A 25,870-nucleotide genomic window follows, 5' to 3' on the forward strand; every position below is an offset into this window, starting at 1 on the left:
ATTTCATGTGTTTCTCATTGTAACACAATGTGACCAAGTATACCACATCATGGTATATGATTTTGGTAAATGTCCAAAATTATTACCATGGTACTTTTTGATACTCTTTTGTAAGTGCATGGTATCAAAGCACCATGGCATTACCATCTGATACAATGACTATATCATGGTATCACCACAGTATTTTTTTTTTGTAACAATGAACTTTATAAGAAACTTTTTGCATATCACAAACTTTTTGCATATTACAGACAATTTGTGAAAGTGTCTTGGGTGCTTCTCCTCAGAGACGAAATAAGATATTATCTGCGCCTCTTTTCAGTACAAAGAATATTAAAGTACACAAAAGCTTTGTTTTTCTGAGGGAATTTTCCCGCCAAAACGCAGCTGGCCTTGTATCTAGTGTCCTGGTAACCATGGTGACGGAGCCTGTGCCACGTGAATAAGGAGGCCGTTCTATGTGTTCAATTACACAGTGCCACACACTCTGATGCTGTTAGTCAGTGCCACATGGACTGTGTGTATGTGTGTGTGTGTGTGTCATGCTGAGGTAATGAAGTTTGGCAGATCCCCAGGAGCCCTTACCACGTCTCTGTGCTCATTGAGTTACATGTCCTCTCTTAGACTTCAAACAACATCTTCACAATGAAAGCCTGAAATATAAAGGTCCTTTAATAGACACTGGCAGTCAGTGAATGTACTGCAAAATAATAGCTGTTCGTCGTCATGGTGCCGTTTAACCACCAGAGGCCCCTGTAATGTTAGTCAGGAGTGTGTTATTTTGTGATACTGAAAACAGGTTTCACACACAGGTAGAAACTCCAGCTTTGGCTCTTTTCTATTTAGCTGCAGTTTAGCTCTAGCCTGTCTATCCATCCATCCATCTATCTGTCTGTCTGAATCTGTCTGTCATTCTGTTGCTTTATCTATCTGTCTTTCATTCTGTTGCTCTATCTATCTATCTATCTATCTATCTATCTATCTATCTATCTATCTATCTATCTATCTGTCCCTCCGTCCGTCTGTCCTGTTGCTCCATCCATCATTCTGTCTGTGTCTGTCTTTTATTCTATCTATCTATCTATCTATCTATCTATCTATCTATCTATCTATCTATCTATCTATCTATCTATCTATCTATCTATCTATCATTCATTCTGTTGTTCCATCCATCATTCTGTCTCTGTATTTCATTCTGTTGCTCTATCTATCTATCTCTCTATCTATCTATCTATCTATCTATCTATCTATCTATCTATCTATCTATCTATCTATCTATCTATCTATCTGTCATTCATTCTGTTGCTCTATCTATCTATCTATCTATCTATCTATCTATCTATCTATCTGTCATTCATTCTGTTGCTCTATCTATCTATCTATCTATCTATCTATCTATCTATCTATCTATCTATCTATCTATCTATCTGTCATTCATTCTGTTGCTCTATCTATCTATCTATCTATCTATCTATCTATCTATCTATCTATCTATCTATCTATCTATCTATCTGTCTTTCATTCTGTTGCTCTATCTATCTATCTATCTATCTATCTATCTATCTATCTATCTATCTATCTATCTATCTGTCCCTCCGTCCGTCTGTCCTGTTGCTCCATCCATCATTCTGTCTGTGTCTGTCTTTTATTCTATCTATCTATCTATCTATCTATCTATCTATCTATCTATCTATCTATCTGTCTATCTGTCTATCTGTCTGTCTGTCTGTCTGTCTGTCTGTCTGTCTGTCTGTCTGTCTGTCTGTCTGTCTGTCTGTCTGTCTGTCTGTCTGTCTGTCTGTCTGTCTGTCTGTCTGTCATTCATTCTGTTGCTCTATCTATCTATCTATCTATCTATCTATCTGTCATTCATTCTGTTGCTCTATCTATCTATCTATCTATCTGTCATTCATTCTGTTGCTCTATCTATCTATCTATCTATCTGTCATTCATTCTGTTGCTCTATCTATCTATCTATCTATCTGTCATTCATTCTGTTGCTCTATCTATCTATCTATCTATCTGTCATTCATTCTGTTGCTCTATCTATCTATCTATCTATCTGTCATTCATTCTGTTGCTCTATCTATCTATCTATCTATCTGTCATTCATTCTGTTGCTCTATCTATCTATCTATCTATCTGTCATTCATTCTGTTGCTCTATCTATCTATCTATCTATCTATCTATCTGTCATTCATTCTGTTGCTCTATCTATCTATCTATCTATCTATCTATCTATCTGTCATTCATTCTGTTGCTCTATCTATCTATCTATCTATCTATCTGTCATTCATTCTGTTGCTCCATCCATCATTCTGTCTCTTTATTTCATTCTGTTGCTCTATCTATCTATCTATCTATCTATCTATCTATCTATCTATCTATCTATCTGTCTATCTGTCTATCTGTCTGTCTTTCAGTTGTTCTGTTTCTCCATCAGTCCATATCTGTCTGTCTTTCATTCTGTTGCTTTATCTATCTGTCTGTCTGTCTTTCTTTCATTCTGTTGTTCTGTTGCTCCATCCATCCATCATTCTGTCTGTCTGTCTTTCCTTTTCCATGAATAGTAGCATATCAAACCTGTATATTTTTGTATGACAGAGAGAAAATAGTAGGCTCATTGGTGGATGCTTCTGGAACAAGTGTTAGTGAGCCAGCAAGAGAGTAAGATCACGTGAGTCCCTCCCCTCAGCACAGCGGACTCATTGACCTTTTGTTCTCTCCTACTCTGCTGTGAGAGAAGGGGAAGCGCGCGAAACACCAGCCAATCGTAGCGCGGTGTGGCAGCTGGAAGAGAATACTACAATGGCATACAGTTCTGACAAAGGGAGGGCCTGTTCCCGCACTATGCAAGAACACTGGCAGTCTTCCAAACGCATTCTCACAGAAAGACTCCTTCAGAGGGAAGTTGAGAGAATGAGAAGCACAGGGTTAGAATGAGGAAGTATGCCGGCTGTATTGTGCTGGCTGTTCTTTTTCTCCCTTTCCGTTTGAAAACTAAGTTGGACAGTTAAGTGTTTCATCAGCAGTGGTTTACCGCACATCCAGTCAGACAGTTGGTAGAGATAGAGGTCTTTTGCGATATTGTCTTTTTATTGTGCATAAAAAGAAACATTTTCGTAAAGTGTGCTACAGTATAAAGCTAAACTGAGTTCAGAACTATTTGTGTCGCAGAGTTCCAGAAAGAAGTGTTTAGACTACGGATGAGGATTTGAAACGGGCAGCATGGGCCTCTCGCTCACTGTGTAGTAAATCCAGTCGTGAGACAGCATGAATGGGGTTGCAGCTTTGGCGGTATCTCCAAAGTCAAACAGCTTTAGCAAACAGAAGCACACTGCAGTACCGTTGGCTCTGTCAACAGTCAACGTGTCACATTTCCACTGAAGAATTCGAGTAGTCTCTACGTTTACCCAGAAAAACCCACCTCCCCCTTCTCACATTACGAATGCAAGTCGAAAGATGCCTTAACACCCCCTTCCCAAGATCCTCTTCTTGATCCCACCCATTTATAACTGACAGTTCCATCAATACTCCCACCACACTCTCGCTGTGTGCTGCACGTGTGAACTCCCAGGTGTCTTTAACATTTGCCTTCGAAGACCCTCCTCTTTCCCATAAGTAACGTCACTACTCTTTAAAAAAAAAGAGGAAAAAAAACTGTACCTTTACTAACCCATTTTTATCTTTTCTGTCATCTACTTCCTCTCTCTCTCTCTTTCTCTCTCTGTGTCTCTACACAGTGCAATGCAACGTGTCTGAGACATCTGATCTTTCTAACAGTTGTCTTTAGCGTAGCCTACAGAGAAACCCGTATAAGGGCTTTTTGGTGCAAATGGTGGTTGGCTTGATGACAACTAAAGAGAACATCTGGGTGGACCGAGATTTAGAGAGAATGTGCAATGGCATATATATATATATATATATATATATATATATATATATATATATATATATATATATATATATATATATATATATTAGTAAAAATTTTAAGATGATGTGAGTGGTGCTTGCATGTGCATGTTGCAGGGTAAATGGTTATGCACCAAAGTTTGTTAAAATAACTAATACTACGCATTAAAGTTGGTTATTTATTATTACATTTTTGTCTGGAAGATGATAAAATGGATTAAAAAAGCCTTTTCAAGCTATTTCTAGAGACCAGAATATTATGATTTAGTGAGAACCCACCTGGAACAGCTAAGCAATGCCCTAGCAACCAACAAGAACACCTTGGCAACCGCATCACAGAACACACATATTTAGCAACATGGCAGAGTGATGGCAAGTTGTGCACGAGCAAACACGAATACGGTTATTTTTACAATTATGTTTGCTGCTGCAGACACACTTTCCCTTTAAAAATATGTGGAAAATATGAGTTTCAAAAAGTTCAGACTCATCTGGAATTACAAGGAGGAGTATATGTGTTTTAATGGAAGACTGTATGTGTTTCTGCTTTACAGGTATCAGAGCGGCACATTCATTTTCCAGGGAACTCAAAGTGCCTGTTGTGCACTGTGTGTGAGTTCGCATAATGCACATGTGTGTCTGCACACTCATCTAAGTCTGGGCTCAGTGGGTCATGATGGAACACAGTAAGTGAAGATCCTCGGACGCCTTCTGAGACCACAGTATGTGAAGCTCACCGAGGGGGAGGAAGGACACTGCATAGTCTGTAATCACACCGACACACACTCCTCCCTGACTCGGTGAAAGAATGGAAAAGCTGTCGCTCGCAGGCCACACAGACATCCCACACAAACATGTACGTATGCCACACGCATGCGCACACTCTCACACTAGAATTGAAAGGAATTCACACTACTCCTCTGCATGTCACCAAAGCATACACAGAGAGCGGTTTCAGTCAAATCATGAGCTTTGCTTTCATTTCAATCTCAAAAAGAACTGGGAACATTATTAAAGTATTTAAGATCGTCAGAAAAGCTTTTTGCTGATGCATTTTCTTTGCTTTCAGCTTTCTAATGCTCAACCTCAACACAGCTCTTCCTGTCAGAGCTCAGTGGAAAATGAGGTTTATTTGTTCTTTTACCAAGTTCAAAGCAAAGAATGTTAAATTTTGGTTTCTTTATAATTAAAGAGACTCATATAAATGAGGATGCTGATTACTTGGCCAATATCAGTCCATTTTACATGATTAGCATCAGAAAATGATTATGCTGATTGTCAGTTCCAAAATCTACCAACATCCATGTGAATGAATAAATGTGCATTTTCAAATATTCGTAGTGCATTATGAGTAAGATAACTGATACGATTATTGTTGCTAAATTTAAATAATTATCTTTCTCAATATTTACACATAATGCACTCGCAAATATTTGAACCATATAATTTATATCAGCACTATGTAAAAAAAAAATTAGATTTTGAATATTTTTGAAAAGTCACTTATGCTCACCAATGCTGCATTAATTAATCAAAAATACAGTAAAAACAGTAATATTGCGAAAATTTCAGATTGCTGAAAATGTAATAGAACAGCATTTATTTGACATTGATTTACTTTGTAACAGTGCAAAAGTCCTTGTTGTCACTTTGCTGAATCAAAAAAATATTGATTTCTTTAAAAAACAATCCGTAGCCTTATAACCCAAAACTAGTTTATTCACCCTATTTCCATGCCATACTAAAACAAATCAAAGTAGGTCATTGTTTAATGGTCATTCTGTCCTGACTTTTGTACCGTGTTTGGTGAATGTCATGTACCAAGAACATGATCAATGGCCACACCAATGTCAGAGAGACACTGCTAGGGACATGTTACTCAATCAACTGAAAATAAACCTTTATCAGTAGAATGCCATGATAAAAACTGTGAGAATACCAGACAGTGTTTGTTCATGTATGTGATAACAGCTAGCTAAAAAATTAAGGGTAATGTACTAATGTTACCGCTGTAATACACACACTCTTGGTATAGTTACCATTACACAACTACCTTATGCCATCATGTGAGAAAGTGCATCTGTGGACCTTATTATGTTGGTTAATTCAACAGATATCAAACACCGGCCAATGACATCACTCAGTCTCATTCTTGGCCTTCATGATCTGTTATCAGGTCAGAGAGCTGGTAAACAACACTGACACTTTTATCATAGCCAGTGTGATGACTGACCATAGAGTCATTCGCTGAGTTTGCGTGACAATGAATATGACTATCGCATTACCCAAAAAAGTATCATTCTGTCATCATTTACATAACAAGAACAGGGACTGTTGTTTCAAGTTTTTTTTTAAAAAGAGAAAAACTCCATAAAGTGTCATAAAAGTAGTTCACTGATTTTGACTGATTATCCAGTGAGAGGTTAACTGAGTCAGTCAATTGATCTGGTTTGTGAACGAAACTTTTAGAGCATTTTCAAACAAGGTTAACTAGACCAAACCCGATAGGTGTGAGTTTTTTCATAAATAAAGCATTGGAATTTCTTTCATGAGATCTCGTATGCCAAGGAGAGTTTGGTCAGATTTTCAGTGATTTAAATTTCACTCTGTTATAATGCTCAGAATATAGTGCAAGAGTCATATGTACCCCTGCTTTGGTGCATTTTTGTGCCATTTGTTGTAATTTTATGAAAAAGAGCAACCAGTAGATTTAAAACATCAGATCTAAATGGGATCTAATGAATGTCGCCTAGTGTTCCTTTAACTACAGATTCATTTTAACTCTGCAGATCAGATAGATGGTGGCAGAAGCGGGTCATTTGATTTATATTACATGCTGTTGGCTCACACTAAAGTTGTTCGCTAAACATGGAGTCTCTCTGTAGCTCAATCATTCACATATGCATGTGTGTATGAGGACATATTTTCCCATCATGCTGGAGCTATTCTGAGTCGTGTTGTGAGATAGGCCAGATTACGTATCTGAATGTCCTGTGTAGTTGATTGGCTGCCGGCTTTTTCAAAGTCCAGAGCTCTATTAGAGACGCTAACACCTTCCCTCTCTCACAGTGTATGGGGGTGTCATGTCAATCATTACTTGTCTGGTTAATCATAAAGTTCATAAATGGCTCCTCATTTTGTCATAATAGTGCATTATTACACATTCTGAAAGAAATAATGAAAATATGAAAATGTTTTAGGATTTACTTGTTGGCTCAAGTCAAAAGTTCACACTACATTCTCTATGATGAAGTATTAGCATTATGGTTACTTTAGTAAACATCTTGGCATACTTTGCGTACACTGATTGATTAAAAAGCATGCATTTTTGTTTCTTTAGTATAATATCAAGCAGTGTTATTTTAGTGTTTTTTATTATTATTATTATTTATCATTTTGAATTTGCTTTTAATTTTATACATTTTAGTTCTGTCATGAAACTTTAGATGGCGCAGACTGATCACATCGCACAGCTGATTGGTTCCTGCTGTATCAACAGCCAATGAGCTCGCTGCTCAACTTTCAAATACTTGGTCAGTGTTTAAAATTTAAAAACCCCTCCACCTTCCCCAGCTCCACCTGTATAGATCTGCTATGGTTAGTTCATGTACACTATATTGTACAGCAGCAGCATGTCTTATTTGCTCACAGCAGCGTATTGTGTATGTATTGGCAGTAGCAAGTCCTGTACTTGAGTTGAGTTGTCATGACAGAATTATTTATATATATATATACATTATCATTTATTTAATCTTTATTTCAATTACTGATTTTTTGTTTTATTTAACCATAACACCACTGATGTAAACACATTTCTTCTGTAGTTGTTAAGGAAGACCCCTGCAGTTCTTAGTTAATATCTGTACTTCTTTTTCAATTCAAATCCATTTCAACCGCTTGGACATTCTGCAGAAAATTTCATTTCATTTATCCAAGAAATTAAAAAATCAAACAGGTTTGGGGCGACGTTGGGGTGAGTAGATGATGACAGATGTAACATTTTGTGACTGTTATGTAAACAGTAATTTCTTTTAACAGTGCTAAGTGCTTTGAATATCCTGCACATGAATTTGCAATGACATATTTCATTGTTTAACTAAAGTAAACAAATCTTGATGCTACTAAACTCGAGTTTAACGACTCTCAGTGAATGTTGTGGTGAGACAGTTCACTCGACGGCCGTCTTGGTGTCACCTCTTGGCAGCTGTTTTCCATGGAAGTACAGCTCACATTTGCTTAAATGGGGAAGTCTGTACTAAATCAGTGTGCAAAGCAATGACATATTATAAAACATGCTACATTTCAATCAAATTAATAATGTTTATCATACATAAGTGATGACTTTAAGTATGACACATTGCCATTCACTGCATAGGTCCGTTCAATAATTTGCAATTGCCTAATCGTAAGTAATAGAAAAATTGACAATTGTGTACATGCATGAACCACAGCAGATGTGTCATTTGCCATCCTAACATGTAGTTTTATTCATAGATTTTGAGGATGAGGCACAACCTGTCTGTGTTAATTGGATGCATAGCCTTGAACATCAACAGCAATACAGTAAGCATTATCTTTTTCCTTTAAAAGGCATGTACTACTGTTCAAAAGTTTGGGATATTTAAGATCAAAAAACAGTAATATTTTAAAAAATTATTACAATTCAAAATAACTATCTTCTATTTGAATATATTTTTTAAAATGTATTCATGTGATGCAAAGCTGAATTCTCAGCATCATTACTCCAGTCTTCAGTGTCACATGATCCTTCAGAAATCATGCTGCTCAAGAAACATTGACTATTATTATAAATGTTGGCCAGTTTTTGTACAAACTGGGATTTTTTTTTTTTTTTTTTACATTTATTTCAGGATATGTTAATTAAAAGTTTGATAGAACAGCATTTATTTGAAATATAAATATTTGTATGACACATATTATTTATTTTTATTTTTTTATGACACTTTTGATCCAATTAATACATCCTTGCTGAAAAAAATAATATTTATTTTTGTTATGTGTTTGTTTTGTGTTATTTTTGCACAATTATACTGTTAGTTGCAATTTGTTGTTTGAATTTAGCATTGTTTAACCCTGCTGTCCTCTGGCCCTCAGAATAGACCTGCAAATCTAGTGTTATCTTAGAAGAAAAGGTTCTATATAGAACTTTAAAGGGTTCTGTCAGGTGCAAACCTTTTAGGGGTTTCTATCATGGGATCATTTGATGCATTTAATTCATTTTAATTTAATTCATTTTTAATATGTTCAATTTTATGAATTAAACGGCTCGTAAACGAAAAATGACACATTGAAGATGCAGTCATTTAGGACATTTCTCCTGATATAGAACCTTTTTGGCATAAAGGGTTCTTTAAAATCCAATCAAGAACCCCATGAAAGCTTTTTTCTAAGAGTGTAAAACACTAGTTCTGCTGGGAGATCTTACTCTCTGTAAGGGTGGAACATAATTATTTAGCATGCATGGAGGCTGCTGAGGTTAGTGTGCAGCCTGAATCATCTGACAGTATGTATAGGGAAGTCATCTTAACCATATAAACAGCTCAAATAACAGTAGAAAGGCAAATGCATGCAGTAAATGGTTCACTGGGTCAAACGGAGACTAACAGCTGGGAGAGGACACAAGTCCCTCTGAAGGACTGACATCTTTTCCATATGGCACAATGATGATATCATATTTTTGGACATGTACCATTATATTACCATGGTGCTGTTTGAAGTAAATGCATAACTCTAGAGGATGATACAGAGAGAATGGGAATGAGGTTTGGTGCGCAGGAAGTGAGAAAGTGAGTGAAAGGTTATTCTCACAGATCAAGCTCCATTAGGAATGTGTGATTCAGTGCTGAGCTGTGCGGGCTTGTTTTACCAGCAGAATCCTGTAGATGCCAAACCTATTCATGTACTGCTCCGCACACACATCGAGTGTGCTTTTTGGACACTCTTACTGTTATTTCATGTCATTTGTGAAATAACTAACCCCTTAGGCCTTAGTAAACAAATAAACCGCCGCCTCTCCCAGTTCCACGTTGGATAATAGCAAAGTGCAGATAATTTAGTTGATTACATTCAATTGGATTAACTGATATTCTTGGTAGAGCAAGAATTTCCCATAGGAAAGACATGAGGGTGTGAATAGGTGGTGATATATTTCCAAATGGGAGAAGGTGATGAGAGAAAGAGAGAGAGCCCTGTGGTAAAGGTGGGCGAATATTTGCACTCAAGGAGTGGTTGTAATGTTTAAGCTACCATAGTTAATAAAACAATCTTCTCTTTCTCCTTTTTTTAATCTTTCTCTGTAAGTTCCACTGTTAGTATTGTTTATATACTATGTTTTTATTATTTACATACCATTATTTTGTATTAGCTTTTATTTTTTTAAATTAAATTTTAGTTTATTGTTTAGTCATTTATTTGCTTTTGACATTTTTATCAGTCCACCCCCCAACCCCCCCAAAAAAAATGTTTCTAAATGGTTTTAATTTATTAATTGATTATTTCGGTTAGTAATTTTAATGCTTCAGTTAGTTTCAAAGACAACATTTATAATTTTGGTTTAGTTTAAGTTTTTCATCTAATATTTGTGTTTTAATTTATTTCAGCTTTAATTCATTTAACAAAAATCTTTTTTATTAGTTTTAATTGATGATAACAACACTGGACTAAGTTCAGATAAAAATGTGTTTTGATTTTCTGAATTTACCTTAGTGTTTATACTGTCAGTAGAAGAGTTGTTGCCTCTGTAGAACATCCTAACTCATTCTATTATCATAGAAGCCCATAAAAGACTATGATAATTTATGGGTTTTATGGGTTTCTATATCTTGTGAATCTCTCTGGGTTTTAAAACAGAGCTGTACTCAACAGATAAATATTTATTTCTATTAGAGTTGCCATAACCAGGCAAGCATCATGTACAGGACCCAGGTGAAGTGACTAAAGCTTTGTGTAGAAGTGCTTTAACAGATACAGTCTCAGGTGAAGTGACTAAAGCTTTGTGTAGAAGTGCTTTAACAGATACACAGTCTCAGGTGAAGTGACTAAAGCTTTGTGTAGAAGTGCTTTAACAGATACACAGTCTCAGGTGAAGTGACTAAAGCTTTGTGTAGAAGTGCTTTAACAGATACACAGTCTCAGGTGAAGTGACTAAAGCTTTGTGTAGAAGTGCTTTAACAGATACACAGTCTCAGGTGAAGTGCATGTAGTGGTTAGTGTTGGAGTGTGTGGGGTTGGTGCTGAATGCAGTATTTGTGGTTTCTCTGAGTCAACATCACAGTTTAAAGTGCTATTACTGAATTGAATGAGTGTCATTTTCTGCAGAAGTACCATGAATGATGATTTAACTGCTTAAGTAACTGAATTGTTTTCTTTATAATGCAAACAGGATAAAAGTAATACCAGTCTTCATTTATCAATTAACCCATGTGAACCTCAGCAGGAAAGTTTCTTACTTTCATTTCAATGTCTCTCTCTCTCACTCTCTCTGTCTCACACTCTCTCTGTCTCACAATCTCTCTGTCTCACACTCTCAAACTTTTACACTTTACCACCTGTTGGACTGGGATTCATCTGCCAAAGTTATTCTCCAAAATTACAGGGTCTATTTCTCCTCCCCCTACTTTGGAAATGACGTAACTGAATCATAAATGGCACAGTAATAAAACTAATAGATGAAGTTTTATTACAGGGATGAAGAAACAATGCATTTTAGGTTTATTTGTTTTTGACTCGATTACATCTTTCGCAATGCTTCATGGGATTTGTTGATCGTTTGACTTTTTTCATGATAACAGCGGCTTTTTTGATTGGTGGATCAGTCTTCAGAAGTCTTTCTGCTTCTGTATGATGCTGCGATCATGTGAACTGTTAGTCCAATACCACTTTCATATCAGCTATTGAACAACACAAAACAAATCACTTGGTGCACATTTAAGTTAAACTATTGGAACAGTTAAACAAAATTATAATGTTGGTTTGGATTGGAAACATTTTGCTGATTATCAACTGGTGGGTTATGTCAGTCATTTTGCATATTGTTGGTCTTATTGCTGTTCTAATATTAATTACTAATACTGATAATTCTCTGGTTTGATTTTAAGGACATTTTTGTTTACTTTTGTATGAAAAACTATAAACTATTTTGGTTCTGATGTTAAATGTAAAATCTGATTAATGACGCAAAACCAGTTGGGAACCACTGATTTAAATTTTGTAGGCATTTATATTCTGTTTGAGATGTTCAGTTACATAGGTATAGTGTGCATTTGAACTAAAATACCAAATAAATATGATATGCATTTGGTAAATTTAATAATTAAAATTGAACCACTGTGCTGCTGACTACATTAAATATTTAGTAAGGGATAATCCATTGAACGTTTTTAATGCACGACTTGGGCACAAGAATACCCAACGCAAAGCAGATAATTCAATGCACAGCTAGTTGGGGATTCTCCCACGTATACCGTGGTCATTTGCCAGCATTGACAAGTTAAAGCTGTTAATGATGTTTGCAGCTCAATATTTGACCAGAAGGGTAAAAATTCTTATTGTCGTCAGTTACGGCTCGTTTGATCTAGCATTCTGCCTGATTTAAATCAGACACACAGATGAAGCAGCGCGGGAAGATCACATTATTTGAATGAAGGAATTATAGCATTTATTTAAATGTAATTACTGAGACTGAGAGCAAGAGGTGAGAGTTGTGAATTACCTGCATCTGTGCAGCGTCTCTGTCCACAAACAATAAAGCTGTGAGTTTAATTATTTCAAAAAACAGCAATGCCACCCCCTTTTTGCTGAGAAATATAATCTAGCGATTCAGTAGCTAAGCTATTTTTTTAATAAGTTGCAGGCCGCATGGATAACAAGTTTTTGTGAACCTGAATGTTTCTGTGTGTGCGCAGCTCAATCTCTGTGCGAGAGTGACGTGTGTGTGTGTGTGTGTGTGTGTGTGTGTGTGTGTGTGTGTGTGTGTGTGTGTGTGTGTGTGCGTGCGTTTGCGCAGCGCAATCTCTGTGTGCGAGTGACGTGTGAGTGTGCGCAGCGCAATCTCTGTGTGCGAATGTTGGTGTGTGTAACATAGACTGTAAAAAAAGATGGACGACGCCCCTTCGCTCTCTTCCATAGGTGATAAGTGAAGCCATCAGTGTCCCGATATGGCGCTGACATCTTGGGACTTGAGTCTGCGCAGTTGCGATCTCGGGACCAGACCTACACAGTAGTGAGCAGGAAGTAAAGTCGCGAAATCAAGGCCCCGTCCTCACTCTCGCCGAATGCACTCTCCTAGTAGTACCTGTACTTTTCTTTAAGTGGCCTATGTCTGCTCCTTTCTTTCGTTCTGCTCCAATTTCTATGTCTGTTGATTGCAGTACGACAAGAGGCTTGTTAAAATGAAGTAAATACAATCTCCGCAGTCCTCCGAAGATCCCGAAGTCCGTTGGTGCTTCAGAGAGTACTTCGCTCAGAGAACCTGTCAATCATGACGTCACGCCACCGTTTTTATAGCATCACATAACTAACTAAAAACAAACACTTGAAATTAGATCAGCGTGATAAAAAATACAGTAAATGACGAACTATCTTTGGAAAAAAGATATGAGAAGTGTAATTTAATTGTTTAGTTGATCTCACGTCCCATTGAATAACATGGGGAGGCGGGGCTTATGACCTATACTAAGACCAGTCACCAGGGGGCGATCGAGACTCTAGCTTATCTAGCTTATCTATTCGGGGCTTGTGCGGCACGCTTGGTGACGTGTAAGTATGCGCATCAATGAAAGCAGCACATTAATATCGAACGGTGATTAAAATGACTGGTACTGCGTGTGCATTAAACGTTTTTAATACACACCTTTCAGCCAATCATAATTGAGCGTTCAATCAGACCATGGTATAAATCAGGGATGCCCAATCCTGTTACTGGAAATCTTCCAACCTGCAGAGTTCAGATCAAACACACATGTCTGTAATTATCAAGAGCTCCTGAAGATCTTAATGAGCTGCTTCAGTTGTGTTTGATCAGGGTTGGAGCTGAGCTTCGCAGGAAGCTAGATCTCCAGGAACAGGATAGGGCACCCCTGGTAAAAAAAAAAGATAAAAATAAACAGAATTTTAAGCTGAGTTCTAATGCCCAGACAAGATAATAATATGTTACTAAAGTATAAGGTCAGATTGGTTGTAATATAGCTAGGGAGGTAAGATGAGCACCAGCTTCCGCCTACTTATGCCTTTATAGAGATACCCTTAGAAGATATCAAAGAGGTCGTGCTACACTTCCATGTGTGTGTGTGTGTGTGTGTGTGTGTGTGTGTGTGTGTGTGTGTGTGTGTGTGTGTGCGTGCGTGCGTGCGTGCGTGCGTGCGTGCGTGCGTGCGTGCGTGCGTGCGTGCGTGCGTGCGTGCGTGCGTGCGTGCGTGCGTGCGTGCGTGCGTGCGTGCGTGCGTGTGCGCGTGTGCGTGTGCGTGTGTGTGTGTGTGTGATTTGAATGTACATCATGCAGGAAAGGCTCACCGAAACCATGAATCATTCAGACCCCCCAATCCAACAAAAAAAAGTGTGGGAAAGACATGGAAGAGGACAGGAAAACTGGGCTTGGAGGCATTCAAAGCTCTAGGATGGCATGTACTAACAGAGCATTGATGGTTTGTTTTTGGCTTTGCACCAATCTGAATCCGGTTGGAGAAATTCCAGCCTCTGTGGGAGTGTGTTTGATTTGGGTGAGCAGTATCAACTTGTATTCAACAAAGTAGGGTTTGGTCTGAAACCGTTTTTTCCGGTGGGGAAGGGAAGGATTTGGGAATGAGAAACTTTGCGGGATGTGTTTGCTGATAGCAGTGTTCGTTGTCTTGTGACTGTTTGGAAATGCATGTTTTCAATAATGAATGTCATGCCAGAAGCCGTAAACTCTCAAAATCAGGAAAAAGTCAAGAGCAGTTCGTCAGGTGTTTATTGTTTTATTTACATGGCAAATATGCTTTTCTCACACACATCCTTTAAGGCCACAACAGCATATTAAAAGGACCAAATTAGGCAAAAGAGATTTTGAGTTTCTGACAAACTTTAAGAGGAAACAGGTCAGAGATAACACACCTACGATGGGAGTGAAAGTGTGTTTGCACTTTTAGTCCCATCGTAGGTGTGTTATCTCTGACCTGTTTCCTCTTAAAGTCTGTCAGCTCACACCTTTAGTTTGCTGGCGGGACAATGTGTGTGCGCGAGCATCTCTTTGAGTGTCTTTTGCCCAATTTGGTCCTTTTAATACGCGTCATTGCCTCATTTACAATCGCAGGGGGAGGGCTGAAGCAGTCTATGATGCTCTCATGTGTCCCTGGTCACACTTGCTGGGGTGTTTATAAGGCCATCATGTGTTTGTTTTTTCATTATAAACCTCAGTTGAAACCACCTGCAGCTCAACAGCTTGAGTAATCCACTCCAGCAGCCGCAGAAGTGCAAATCCCTCGCAGCACACACTGATTATTGATTAGATTCATATTTATGACATTCTGTCATCATTCACTGACTCTCATGTTTTTCCAAACCTGTATTTTTACTTCTGTGAATCATGAGAGAAGACATTTTGAAGAATGTTAATGCTCCACTGATTCATACAGTGAAAGTGGTGATTTATATTTTCAAGCTCTAAAAAGGACAAAAAAACATAAAAAGTATATGTTCTTATGCATACATTAACACTTCATGCATTAGGTATCATGAACTAACAATGAACAATAATATATATATATTTTTTTTAAATTTTAGTGCTTTTGTTAATCTTTTACAGTATTAATGTAGAATTTATTTTATATATATATATATATATATATATATTATACACCCTTATTGTAAAGTATTTCCATTTTAGGCATTATTCACTGATAATCTACGCTTTTGAATCTCATTTTGCGCTTTCGTGTATTCAAACTTGGCGTGACACAGGACAACCAATTGTGTCCGTCAAATGACCAATTTTGTTTGTTTTTTTGTGTGAAAATATTAAAGTAACGCTATGTAGTTTTGTGATGGTACATCGACTTACAATAGGTTAAATGACACGTCTGCCATAGCCTGACGTGGTCTGTATCGCTTTTACTGGCACTATGTAACTTTGGGTTTCGGGTAGTAACTGGAGCACAAAAAGAACTACAAAATTCGACTGCTTTACGGCATACATAGTTTTTCTTCGTTTGTGATGTCTTTCATAAAATCATGCATCATACTCTACCTTGTCTGTGGCCATTGTTGATTCGAAAGCAGGTGCTGGATAAACAGCGAGCGTGCGCGTGCGACAGTAGGTTGCGGTAGGCTAAATTATTTACGACAGTAGTAATGGACAATTCCGCTTCCAACCTGTGGGTTGACCGCAGAGGAAAAGTTCCTTGGTGTTGCTTTAATACATCCCTCCATTTCTCTGTTTGTTGTATTGTCATTTTGGCAAAAAATAGTTGAGTCATTCTTTCAAATATGTTGTTTTGTGTTCTGCAGAAGAAAGTCAGTTTTGGGATGACACAAGGGTGAGTAAATGTTTCGTTTTTGTGTGATTGTTCCTTTAAAGATTCAGTTAAGGATAAAGGTTTTTAGTTATCTATATCTCCACTGGCCAGAGGCATCTGAAACACTATCGTGTTAGCATAGAGACAGCGATATGACACATTAATTTACAATACAGCATAAACAACCAGCTAGAATAAGATAAGGACAAAAACAGAAAGCATCTGGAAGCTAGATGACTCAATGTTCTGAGGACAACAGCACATCAATTGTAAAATATTATTATAGAAGGTTGATAGCTAAGGTTCAAGAACACAATGTGAGCAACAATAGAGCAATAAGAGGCAATAGTTATTTCTTGGCAAATTATCCAGACCTAAGGACTATAAAATACAATAGGTCAAGATATCCATTGCTAAGGCGTTGGCGATATCTGTGCCACAGGTAAAGTGAAGTCTCCGAGAGAGAATCCCCTCTGCTCAACAGCCGGCTAATGGGAGGTCAAAACAGGATCCTTGTATATTGTAACGCTTGAGCGCTAGTCATATGCCTTAGCCATACCAAAAGTGTAAACATAATGGTGTGTGTAACATAAAAGTGTAACCCAAATCATTTTGAAAATCTCCCTTCTGTTTAGACAAGGAGCAGCAAGGACACAGTGACAGTTGTGTTGGCAGAGGGGAATTCATTGACCTACTTTCATGATGACAGTCTTGATGGAGTTGTAGTTTAAATAAATGAATATATTGAATTTACAAGTGGGCTTTATAATCAAACAAAAGCATTTTTAAATTTGGACAGTCTATATGTGTTGCAAATTTATTTTGATCTGTATTGTACGTTTTCAATGTGTAGGCCCTACAACATTTTCAACTTGATTTTGACATGTTGTGAAAACAAACGATTTAGTCGGTTTTTGCCCATGCCACAATCCTAAGATATAATAGGCGTTTGCCAGGTCATTGCTATGTAGTTGCTTGGATTCTTTGGATTGTTGCCAGGGTGTTGCTATGCAGGGGTGCGTTTCCCGTACAACGACGTAACTCGATGCTTCACTACCATAGTACGATGCATCGTTGGAGAAATCAACTAGCTAGTCCCAACTGTTTCCCGAAACCGTACTGTCGCAAAGTGGTCGTTCAACCACGTTAGTTTATGATGTCACGCACGTGGTTGAGTAATAACTTCTTTTAATGAAACTGTTTGATATCTAATTAATGCCAGATGATTTGATATAAATTACAGACATGGCATCTGAGGACTATTTCTCATTTTTCTCAGTTATTTTGCTTTATTTCCAGATTCAATCGCTCGTCCTTACATAATAGAGCACGTTCGCACATGCACAGTCTTCAAGTCAAGTCAAGTCAAGTCACCTTTATTTATATAGCGCTTTTTACAATACAGATTGTATCAAAGCAGCTTCACAGTGATAACATGAAAATAATATAACAGAGTTTGTTTCTAAAAGAAAATTGAGTCAACGTCCACCTTAAGTAAGGCAGATCAATAATATTATTGAATATTAAATGTCCCCAACTAAGCCAGCCAAAAGCCAAGGCAACAGTGGCAAGGAACCAAAACTCCATCAGGTGACAGAATGGAGAAAAAAACCTTGGGAGAAACCAGACTCAGTCGGAGGGCCAGTTCTCCTCTGGCCAACGAAGGAACAGTGCATGATTTATGATTCGGGCAGCATTACAAGTCAGATTGGATCGGAACATTTAGAATATTTATCCATTCCCATCTTTTGGAAGTCCAAGTAATCACGCCGGTGTTGAGACGAGTTGTTGAGGATCAGTGCCGTCCACCATAGAGGGTCCATATCGCCGGTGTTGAGTCGTCTCTTCACAGGCTTTGTGATTGGCGTATCTGAAGTCTCTGTGAAAGGCTGGATACAAACTGGAGCTGACGAACGCCGTTTTTCTCGGGACTCGCGTCCCGAGATAACAGCAGAAAAACAAAAAGGGAAAATAATTAGCGTAGCTGCTGTTCATAATGATTTCCATAACACGGGCGTAAATGATAAAAAACATGAAGACAGTGATTCTTGCGTCCCAGAGTCACCCCCCTCCGTCCCCCACTCAACTCAGCCCTGCTTACTGACCTCTACATCCCTCCTGCTGCTGAGACCCAACCACAATCTCACAATCTCTCTCTTCAAGAACGGTACTTTAAATATCTGGACAAACTCAAAGATGTAAATGATATTGTTATGTATTCTTAATAAAGTACATGGGTTGTACTGAATATCAGCTTGCTTATTTTGCTCAAGATACGTATTTATTAAGTCCACATGTCATGCAATCTATAAACTATGCTTCTAACCACAGCTTGATCTGTCATTTCAACCACACAACTTTGCGATGCTGTTTGCGAATGTTCGTTGGAGCGATGGTTTCGGGAAACACCAACTCGTTCAACTATGCTGATAATGACGGAGCTTCTGACCATAGTTGGCTAAAGATGCTTTCTGGAAACGCACCCCTGATCCTATTGTTTTGGCGGGGTTGCCAGGCCATTGTTATGCAGATGTAAGGATGTTCTGGGTGGCCAGGTTGTTGCAATGCAGTTGCTTGACTGTTCTGGGGGATTGCCAGGGCGTTGCTATACAGTTAATGAGGAGTTCTAGGTGGTCAGGTTGTTGTTATGCAGTTGCTAGGATGTTTTGAGTTGCCAGAATTTTGTTATGCAGTTGTTAGGGTGTTCTGGTGGTTGCCAGGGTGTTCTGGTGGTTGCCAGTGTGTTGCTATACAATTGATAAGGTGTTCTTAGTAGCCAGGTTGTTGCTATGCAGTTCCTATTGTGTTCTGGATGGTTGCCAGGGCATTGCTATGCAGTTTCTGTAATGTTCTTGGTGGTTGCCAAGACATTGCTATACAGTTGACAAAGTGTTCTACATTTACATTTACATTTATTCATTTAGCTGACGCTTTTATCCAAAGCGACTTACAATTGCTAGATATGCCTCTGGAGCAACTAGGGGTTAAGTGTCTTGCTCAGGGACACATTCGTGTCTCACTCGTGGATTCAAACCCGGGTCTCTCACACCAAAGGCATGTGTCTTATCCACTGCGCCATCACCACCCCCTAGGGCTAGGTGGCCAGGTACTAGGTGGCCAGGTTGAATTTATGCAGTTGCTAGGATGTTCTGAGTGGCCAGGTTGTTGTTATGCAATTGCTTGGGTGTTCAGGGGGGTTGCCAGAAGCGTCACTAGATAGTTGATAAGATGTTCTAGATGCCCAGGTTGTTACTATGCAGTTTGAGTGTTCTGGGTTATTGCCAGTGCTTTACTATGCAGTTTGCTATTGTGTTCTTGTTGGTTGTCAGTGCGTTTTTTTATGCAGTTGCTAGAGTATTTTGAGTGGTTGCCAGAATAGTTGCAGTGCAGCTATGAGATGTTCTTGGTGGTTGTCTGGGCTTTTTTTTCCCCCTTTTTTTTTGTTTTATGTTTTAAGGTGAAATCGTAAAGTTGATCACGTAGAAAAGTAAAAGCACATCTATCCTCAACAAAAAGTGTAAGATGTGATAGTTAAGTTTGCTTAAGGTTAGGTGTTTGTATAAATCCCTAAACCTACACATGAGTGAAAGCAATAGTAATGTGTGCTTAGTTACCGTCATTTAATACTGAACAAAAAGTGTGTAAAATGACTACACTAGGCAGTACTATGAGAGCACTAACGCTGCAGGGAAAGGTGTATCAGGAAAGAGGATGTGGCTCAGAGGTTCTCAGATTTAGTTTGCAACTCAAGTAGTATGACAGTTCCAATCTTACCAGATGAATGCAACAACTAGTTCTCATCTAACGAACAAATTCGTATACCTCCAAATGTACATACACATGCAGCAAAGTGTTCGCATGTGTTTATACCTTCGCTTTTTACCCACTTCCTGTCAGCGAAGAGAGTACTTCCTGTTTTTGATGTGGTTTCTGCGGTTTCACGTTAATTCTGGATGAATTTAGTTTTACTATATGTGACCTCGCTCTGTCATAGATCAATGCTGTTTGTCCACTGTATTATGCAGACAGATCAGTTTTACCTGTGGATTTACATGAAATTCTCCAGGAAACCTTTAAACTGAATTTGATAATAATGGACTTCTCACTTTTTCTAAGTAGAATATTGCTTTTTTACTATAATCGATTTGATGTTGTACTAAATTTGTATCTATATGTTAATGTCAGTCGTTTTCAGATCAAATGTTTTAATTGGTTTCTTCAACGTCTAGGTACTAGTTTTATGAGATTCATAAAAAGTGCGTCAAATTTGCATGTTAAGTTTTGTTGTGTCTTGCATTACATATGTTATGACTGAATGTAGGGCATTATCACGCTGCCTTTTTAACCTGGTTTTGCTGTAAATTGGCCTTAACAGATGTAAGGGAAAACACAGAGTTATGAAGAAACTGTAGGAGGAACAATGGCTCAAAAAGGACATCCATCCTCCTCTGCTCGGCCTAGATACAGTAAAGTTACCAGTTACAGCATTAGTCGCTGTAAAAGCACAGTATTTTTACCACTTGAAGGGGCAGAAATGCTCTGGATCAAGTGTGCTGAGTATGATGTGTGCTAGTTGTTGCATTCATCTGGTAAGATTGGAACTGTCATACTACTGCGAGTAAGTTACAATAAGATTGGCGTTTAAAACGAGGGGAATTCATTAGAAAGGGGCCATTTCTTTCTTCGGTCATTAATGCACATACCCTAAGACCCCCACACAGTTTTTCACACCACAGATCAATTCACGCAAGCCCCTCTTTCATCTTGGCCACGTTTCTCTATCCGTTCACACATAGTTGTTGTAAACCATGAGACAGAATTGGCAGCCATCTATAAAATGTGTGAAGACAAGACCTGAGTCACTACAAACGTCCTTTGATCATACTGCATTTTACAGACGAACAATAAGTACTTGTGCTTAATATTTCATGGTCTGCATCTTTCTTTCAGAAAGTCAATTTATCCTCCTCCTGCACCACTTTGGCAAGAAAGAGCCAACTGAAGGCATGAATGAAAATAAAGCACTGGTCTGTGGTTTATGAGAGAGAACCTACGCAGCAAACAACAAAGGGCCTACGTATTACGGCAAAAGCCTACACTAAATGGAAATCGCACACATATATGTGGAGATGTTTATTTGTGTTACCATTGTGGGCTGCTCTCTGTTGTCTCACCACTGAACTACAGGCCAGCAAGGATGTTTCCAATGCTGTTACCATGAAGAGAGTCTTGAAGTCCAGGAAGTTCATGTTGGATGGTTTAAACATTTATTAATTTCTTGACATTTACATATTTTGAAGTGTTCTGGGGGTTTTATTGGTGTTTGCTTAGTTAACTATATTACTGTACTCATACTATACTCATGGCTTCTTAGGATCCTTGTTAGCGCACCTGCCTCCCATGCCGGAAACGCCAGTTCTAATCCTGCTCGGAACGGTTTGAGTAGGACAGGTTACATTTGGTGCCGTGACCCGGATAGATGTGAGGATTAAGGTGGTGAGTGTAACTGAGGCCAGGTAGTAAGAGCTGTGCAAGTAAACCTCACTCCCCTGGCCTCAAGAGGTGCATGAGCGACTGACGCTAGAGACTGAAGTCTTTAGCATCCTTGTTAGGTTCGAATCCCGCTCGTAGTGGGTCAAGTAGGACCGGTTACATAGAGACCAGAATATCATAGACTTTGGCAATGGTCTTTTTGACTTGGTCCAGTAAGCACTGACCTAGTAAAGCTTTAGGAACCACATAGGAACATGCTAAAAAAAACTCTCATAATGTCTTAGGCACCAACTAGCTACATCCTGGCATCATGGTGGGGACGTTTGCATGTATACGCAAAAAAAGTGTTAAATGTGTCATTCTGTTTGCAGCTCGCTCAGCGTCTGTGAAGGTGATCAGAGCTGCTTCATTAAAGGGTCACTCCTGAATCGCTCATGCTTGACTTTCCCTTCTGTCTCCATCACTCTCCTTCTCTCGTTTATCTCAACAGTGCTAAGAGAAACGACATCCGAAAGGCACAAACAAACATTTGTCCAGATGAGCTCCCTCCGATAACAGGATTTTGTTTGGACAGGAGCTTCTCTCCGCAGGGAGCAAGGTGGACAGTTCATCAGCACACATAATGTGACACAAACTAAGATCTGGGGATGTAAATGTTATTCAGTGTTACCATGCACACAAAGGTTGACACTGTCATATTCAGGGACCGCCCTCTGTAGTGATGACGTCTGAACCACACTAAGTTATTTTGAGACGGGTATATATCAGTGTTTCAAAACCTGAGTACTGAGACACACTCGTCGCATGTCCCCTATAAATTTCACTTGTGTATTTATGGACTGGACACAGGGACCACAGGAATGGGAGGAATCAATCAAATTGTATGAGTTAGCTTACTCAAAATTTCAAGTTAGTGCAATTAACATGCTTGTGTAGTAAAAACCAAGATTTAGAGTTTAATTAAATGAATCTGTGGAGCTTATTAACTTAAAAAAATGAATGTTAATCATTAGATTATTAGTATTTACAAGAAAAAGAGACAAAAATGAAAAGGTTTTCATATTTTTGTGACAATAATAAAAATGGGTGAAAGATTTTTGGTGAAATTGTGCTTAACTATCATAAAAATAATCTTGATGGTCTTTACATTTTATTTCTTTATGCAAAATATTATTCATTTTATTTTTCTTGACCCTTATATGTTAATGTAAGCTTCACCTATGTATCATAACATCAATTCATTTGTTTTAATACTGAAGTTGAAAATGACCTCAATGCAAATTCTCTGAAGGGAAACGCTCAGAAGGATTCTAAGAATGAACCGCATACTGAACTTTCTTTGTGGTTCTCATGATTCATCCACCAACCATGAGTTTATTTTGATGACTACATTGCAGCTCTAACCAAGTTATTAATTAAGTTATAAGTGATTTGGCAGTAATGTACGTTTACACAATATATGACAGCCTACCTCAAGTGTGTTTAGAATTGACATAACTGCTCTTACAAAAGCGTATTGATCATGCTCATTTAAACGGAGAGGAAAACATTGGGCAATAACAACATTTACCTTTAATTATCACTAAACACCCAATTCGGGGGGTTTAAAAGATAAGAAAAAAGATGTCATCAGCTTCAATGCTTTTGATTCATGCAATCTGAATACTTCATCAATGTGAGCTCTTTGTTTGAGAAGTTAAAGACGAATTGTCTTAGGTAAACTTGATAAAGGCTGCACTTAATTTTATTTAAAACCTCAGATAGTGCATCTGTCTGTCTCTCGTCTCCTTTCCTTTGGTCTTTTAAAGGAGGATGCTCTTTGTCTTTGCTCTTTGGTTGGTTCCTTAAGGAGTGACCTCACCTCCTGACCTCAGTCCTGAGTGACATGCTCAAGTATATACACTTCTCCAACAGGGGGAGGTCAAAACTCAGAAAGTGGCGAGTGTTCTTCAGTGTACAGATGGGGATTTTTTTAAACAAGAATGCTGGAAACAGTGAAAAGAGATTAAATGACTGCTCTAGTTCATATTTTAATGTTGAGATTTATTAGTTACCAAGTGCTTTATAATCAGGTTTCCCAAATCCTAAACTGCAAGTGTTTTATCATTTCTTTAATATGCTGTAAAAATGTTTAATCAGGCAACTTGGAAATGTGCTTTATGTGGTAACATTTAAATCAAATGTTTTAATTTTTTTATTAATTCCAATGTATAATTTAACATATTTGAATCACTTTGACTATATTAGATTACATCAACAAAAGTAATTAATATGGGTCAGATCAGGCTCTATTTTGTAATTTAATTAATTAATGGAACTATTTTCTATTGCTACTGTCCATTACTGAATAAATATTTTATGGTCTCAATATTCTATTCGGCATACCAATAACTAAAGATTGATTTTTGTTTCCCCATTTCGAACCGGGACTCAAAGCCGGGCCCGTCCACATGGGAGGCGGGCACTTTAACAAAGAGGCTAAAGAGAGCAGTCTCTAGTGTCACTCACCAGAGCGCTGCTTGAGATTAGGGGAGTGAGGTTTACACGCACAGCTCTCACTATTCTACGTCTGTTACATTTGCATGGTGGATTGGTGCTGGTCTAGCTGGTTGACCATCATAACCATGCTGGTGAAGTTAGACAGCAATGTCTGTCAGATGAAACTGGTTGACCAAGGAAGTCTACTGGATAGCTAGTAATGAAGTCTATTGAGGACCAGCATCTATTACACAACATATGTTGTTTTTAAACAAGCTTTCCCTTTCTGCAAGTTTTCCAGTTTTCAGCTCTTCTTAATTTCATTTAATGTTGAGAGTGCAGATTACTCCTCCTGCTAATAGCCATGTTAAGACATCAGCATCTGCTTCCTCTGATCCAAGAACAGTGTCGAGTTACGTGCTAATGGATCCTCATCACTGCACAAAGAGGGTTCATTGAACTTCAGATTCCTGACGTATCTCAGCTGGCAGTCGTGTGATAAACTGTAAACTGTTTGTAAAACCTGATTCAGGACCACACTGATTACATCTACTCAGATAAGAAAAATTGTTCTTTTAGAGTTTGTAACGGAGCATGAAACTTGTAGGTGCTGAACTCATGAAAACATTCATTTGTTAGCCCAAAAATGATTCATTTACTTCAGCCACATGTCTTTTCAAACTCATGTGATGCTATTTCTTCTGTAGAACTCAAATGGAGAATTTCAAAAGAATAGCCTAAACACTAATTTGAATTTAACGAAAATAAAAAGATCCAAAATGCTCAAAGTGCTTTATGCCAGAAATGTCTTAAATGATTGCATAATACTTTCATGGTTAACAGATTTTCTTGTGATTAAAGCATGTTTATGAGCTGGTAAATTCATAAAGTTATCCAAAATAAAAACTTTAGTAAAACTAAATGCATAAAATGATCTAATGATGGGAACACCTAAAAAGTTATATATCTGAAACTATTTATAGTTCTATATAGAACCTTTTCTTAATTGGCCGTGTTAACAGTGCGTTTTTGTTTTAACACGACGTTTTAAAATGAAAACTATGGCGTTTCAGAAGCAATCTCCATCCACACTACACGGCCAAAAATGCAAGTCACATGACCATTCATGCTCGTACAAGTGGAAACCGTTGCCGATTGCTCTAATAATAGCTTGCATCTTTCGATATAGGCAGTATTATAAAATGCAGAGTTTAACTGCACAATGGCTGCTAATAAGGACAACAAAGTCAGCAAAGCTTGCAGTTCCGCATCCATGTTATTGTTGTCAAGGCTGGACTGTTACAGAGCCGCTGAGAGAGACGGCTCTGGTCTGTTATTGTCATGTCACGGTAGCGTAATGGTCATATGATAGGGGCTTGACGAATCGGTGAAGGATACGAAAGGATCCATAAGACCCAATCAAGGAGCGAATGTTGGCAGTCACGCCTTTTTTTTTTCAAAAGTTTCCGTTTTGT

At 38.1% G+C, this 25,870-nt stretch overlaps 1 protein-coding gene across 1 annotated transcript in view; it reads left to right on the forward strand.

Annotated features, from left to right (window-relative positions):
- LOC143706211 (uncharacterized) overlaps window positions 1-25,870 on the forward strand; it is a 43,291-nt gene that overhangs the window by 5,012 nt on the left and 12,409 nt on the right. Inside the window, exons 2-4 of the mRNA XM_077197893.1 lie at window positions 4,470-4,771; window positions 8,410-8,478; window positions 16,417-16,445. Coding sequence (XP_077054008.1) covers window positions 4,724-4,771; window positions 8,410-8,478; window positions 16,417-16,445 — 146 coding nt within the window. The 5' untranslated portion in view covers window positions 4,470-4,723. The remainder of the gene's footprint in view (window positions 1-4,469; window positions 4,772-8,409; window positions 8,479-16,416; window positions 16,446-25,870) is intronic.

Source organism: Siphateles boraxobius, unplaced genomic scaffold (assembly GCF_051911475.1).
Source record: "Siphateles boraxobius isolate OS27281-9 unplaced genomic scaffold, OSU_SipBor_1 41, whole genome shotgun sequence".
In the NCBI taxonomy this organism is placed as follows: Eukaryota; Metazoa; Chordata; class Actinopteri; order Cypriniformes; family Leuciscidae; genus Siphateles; species Siphateles boraxobius.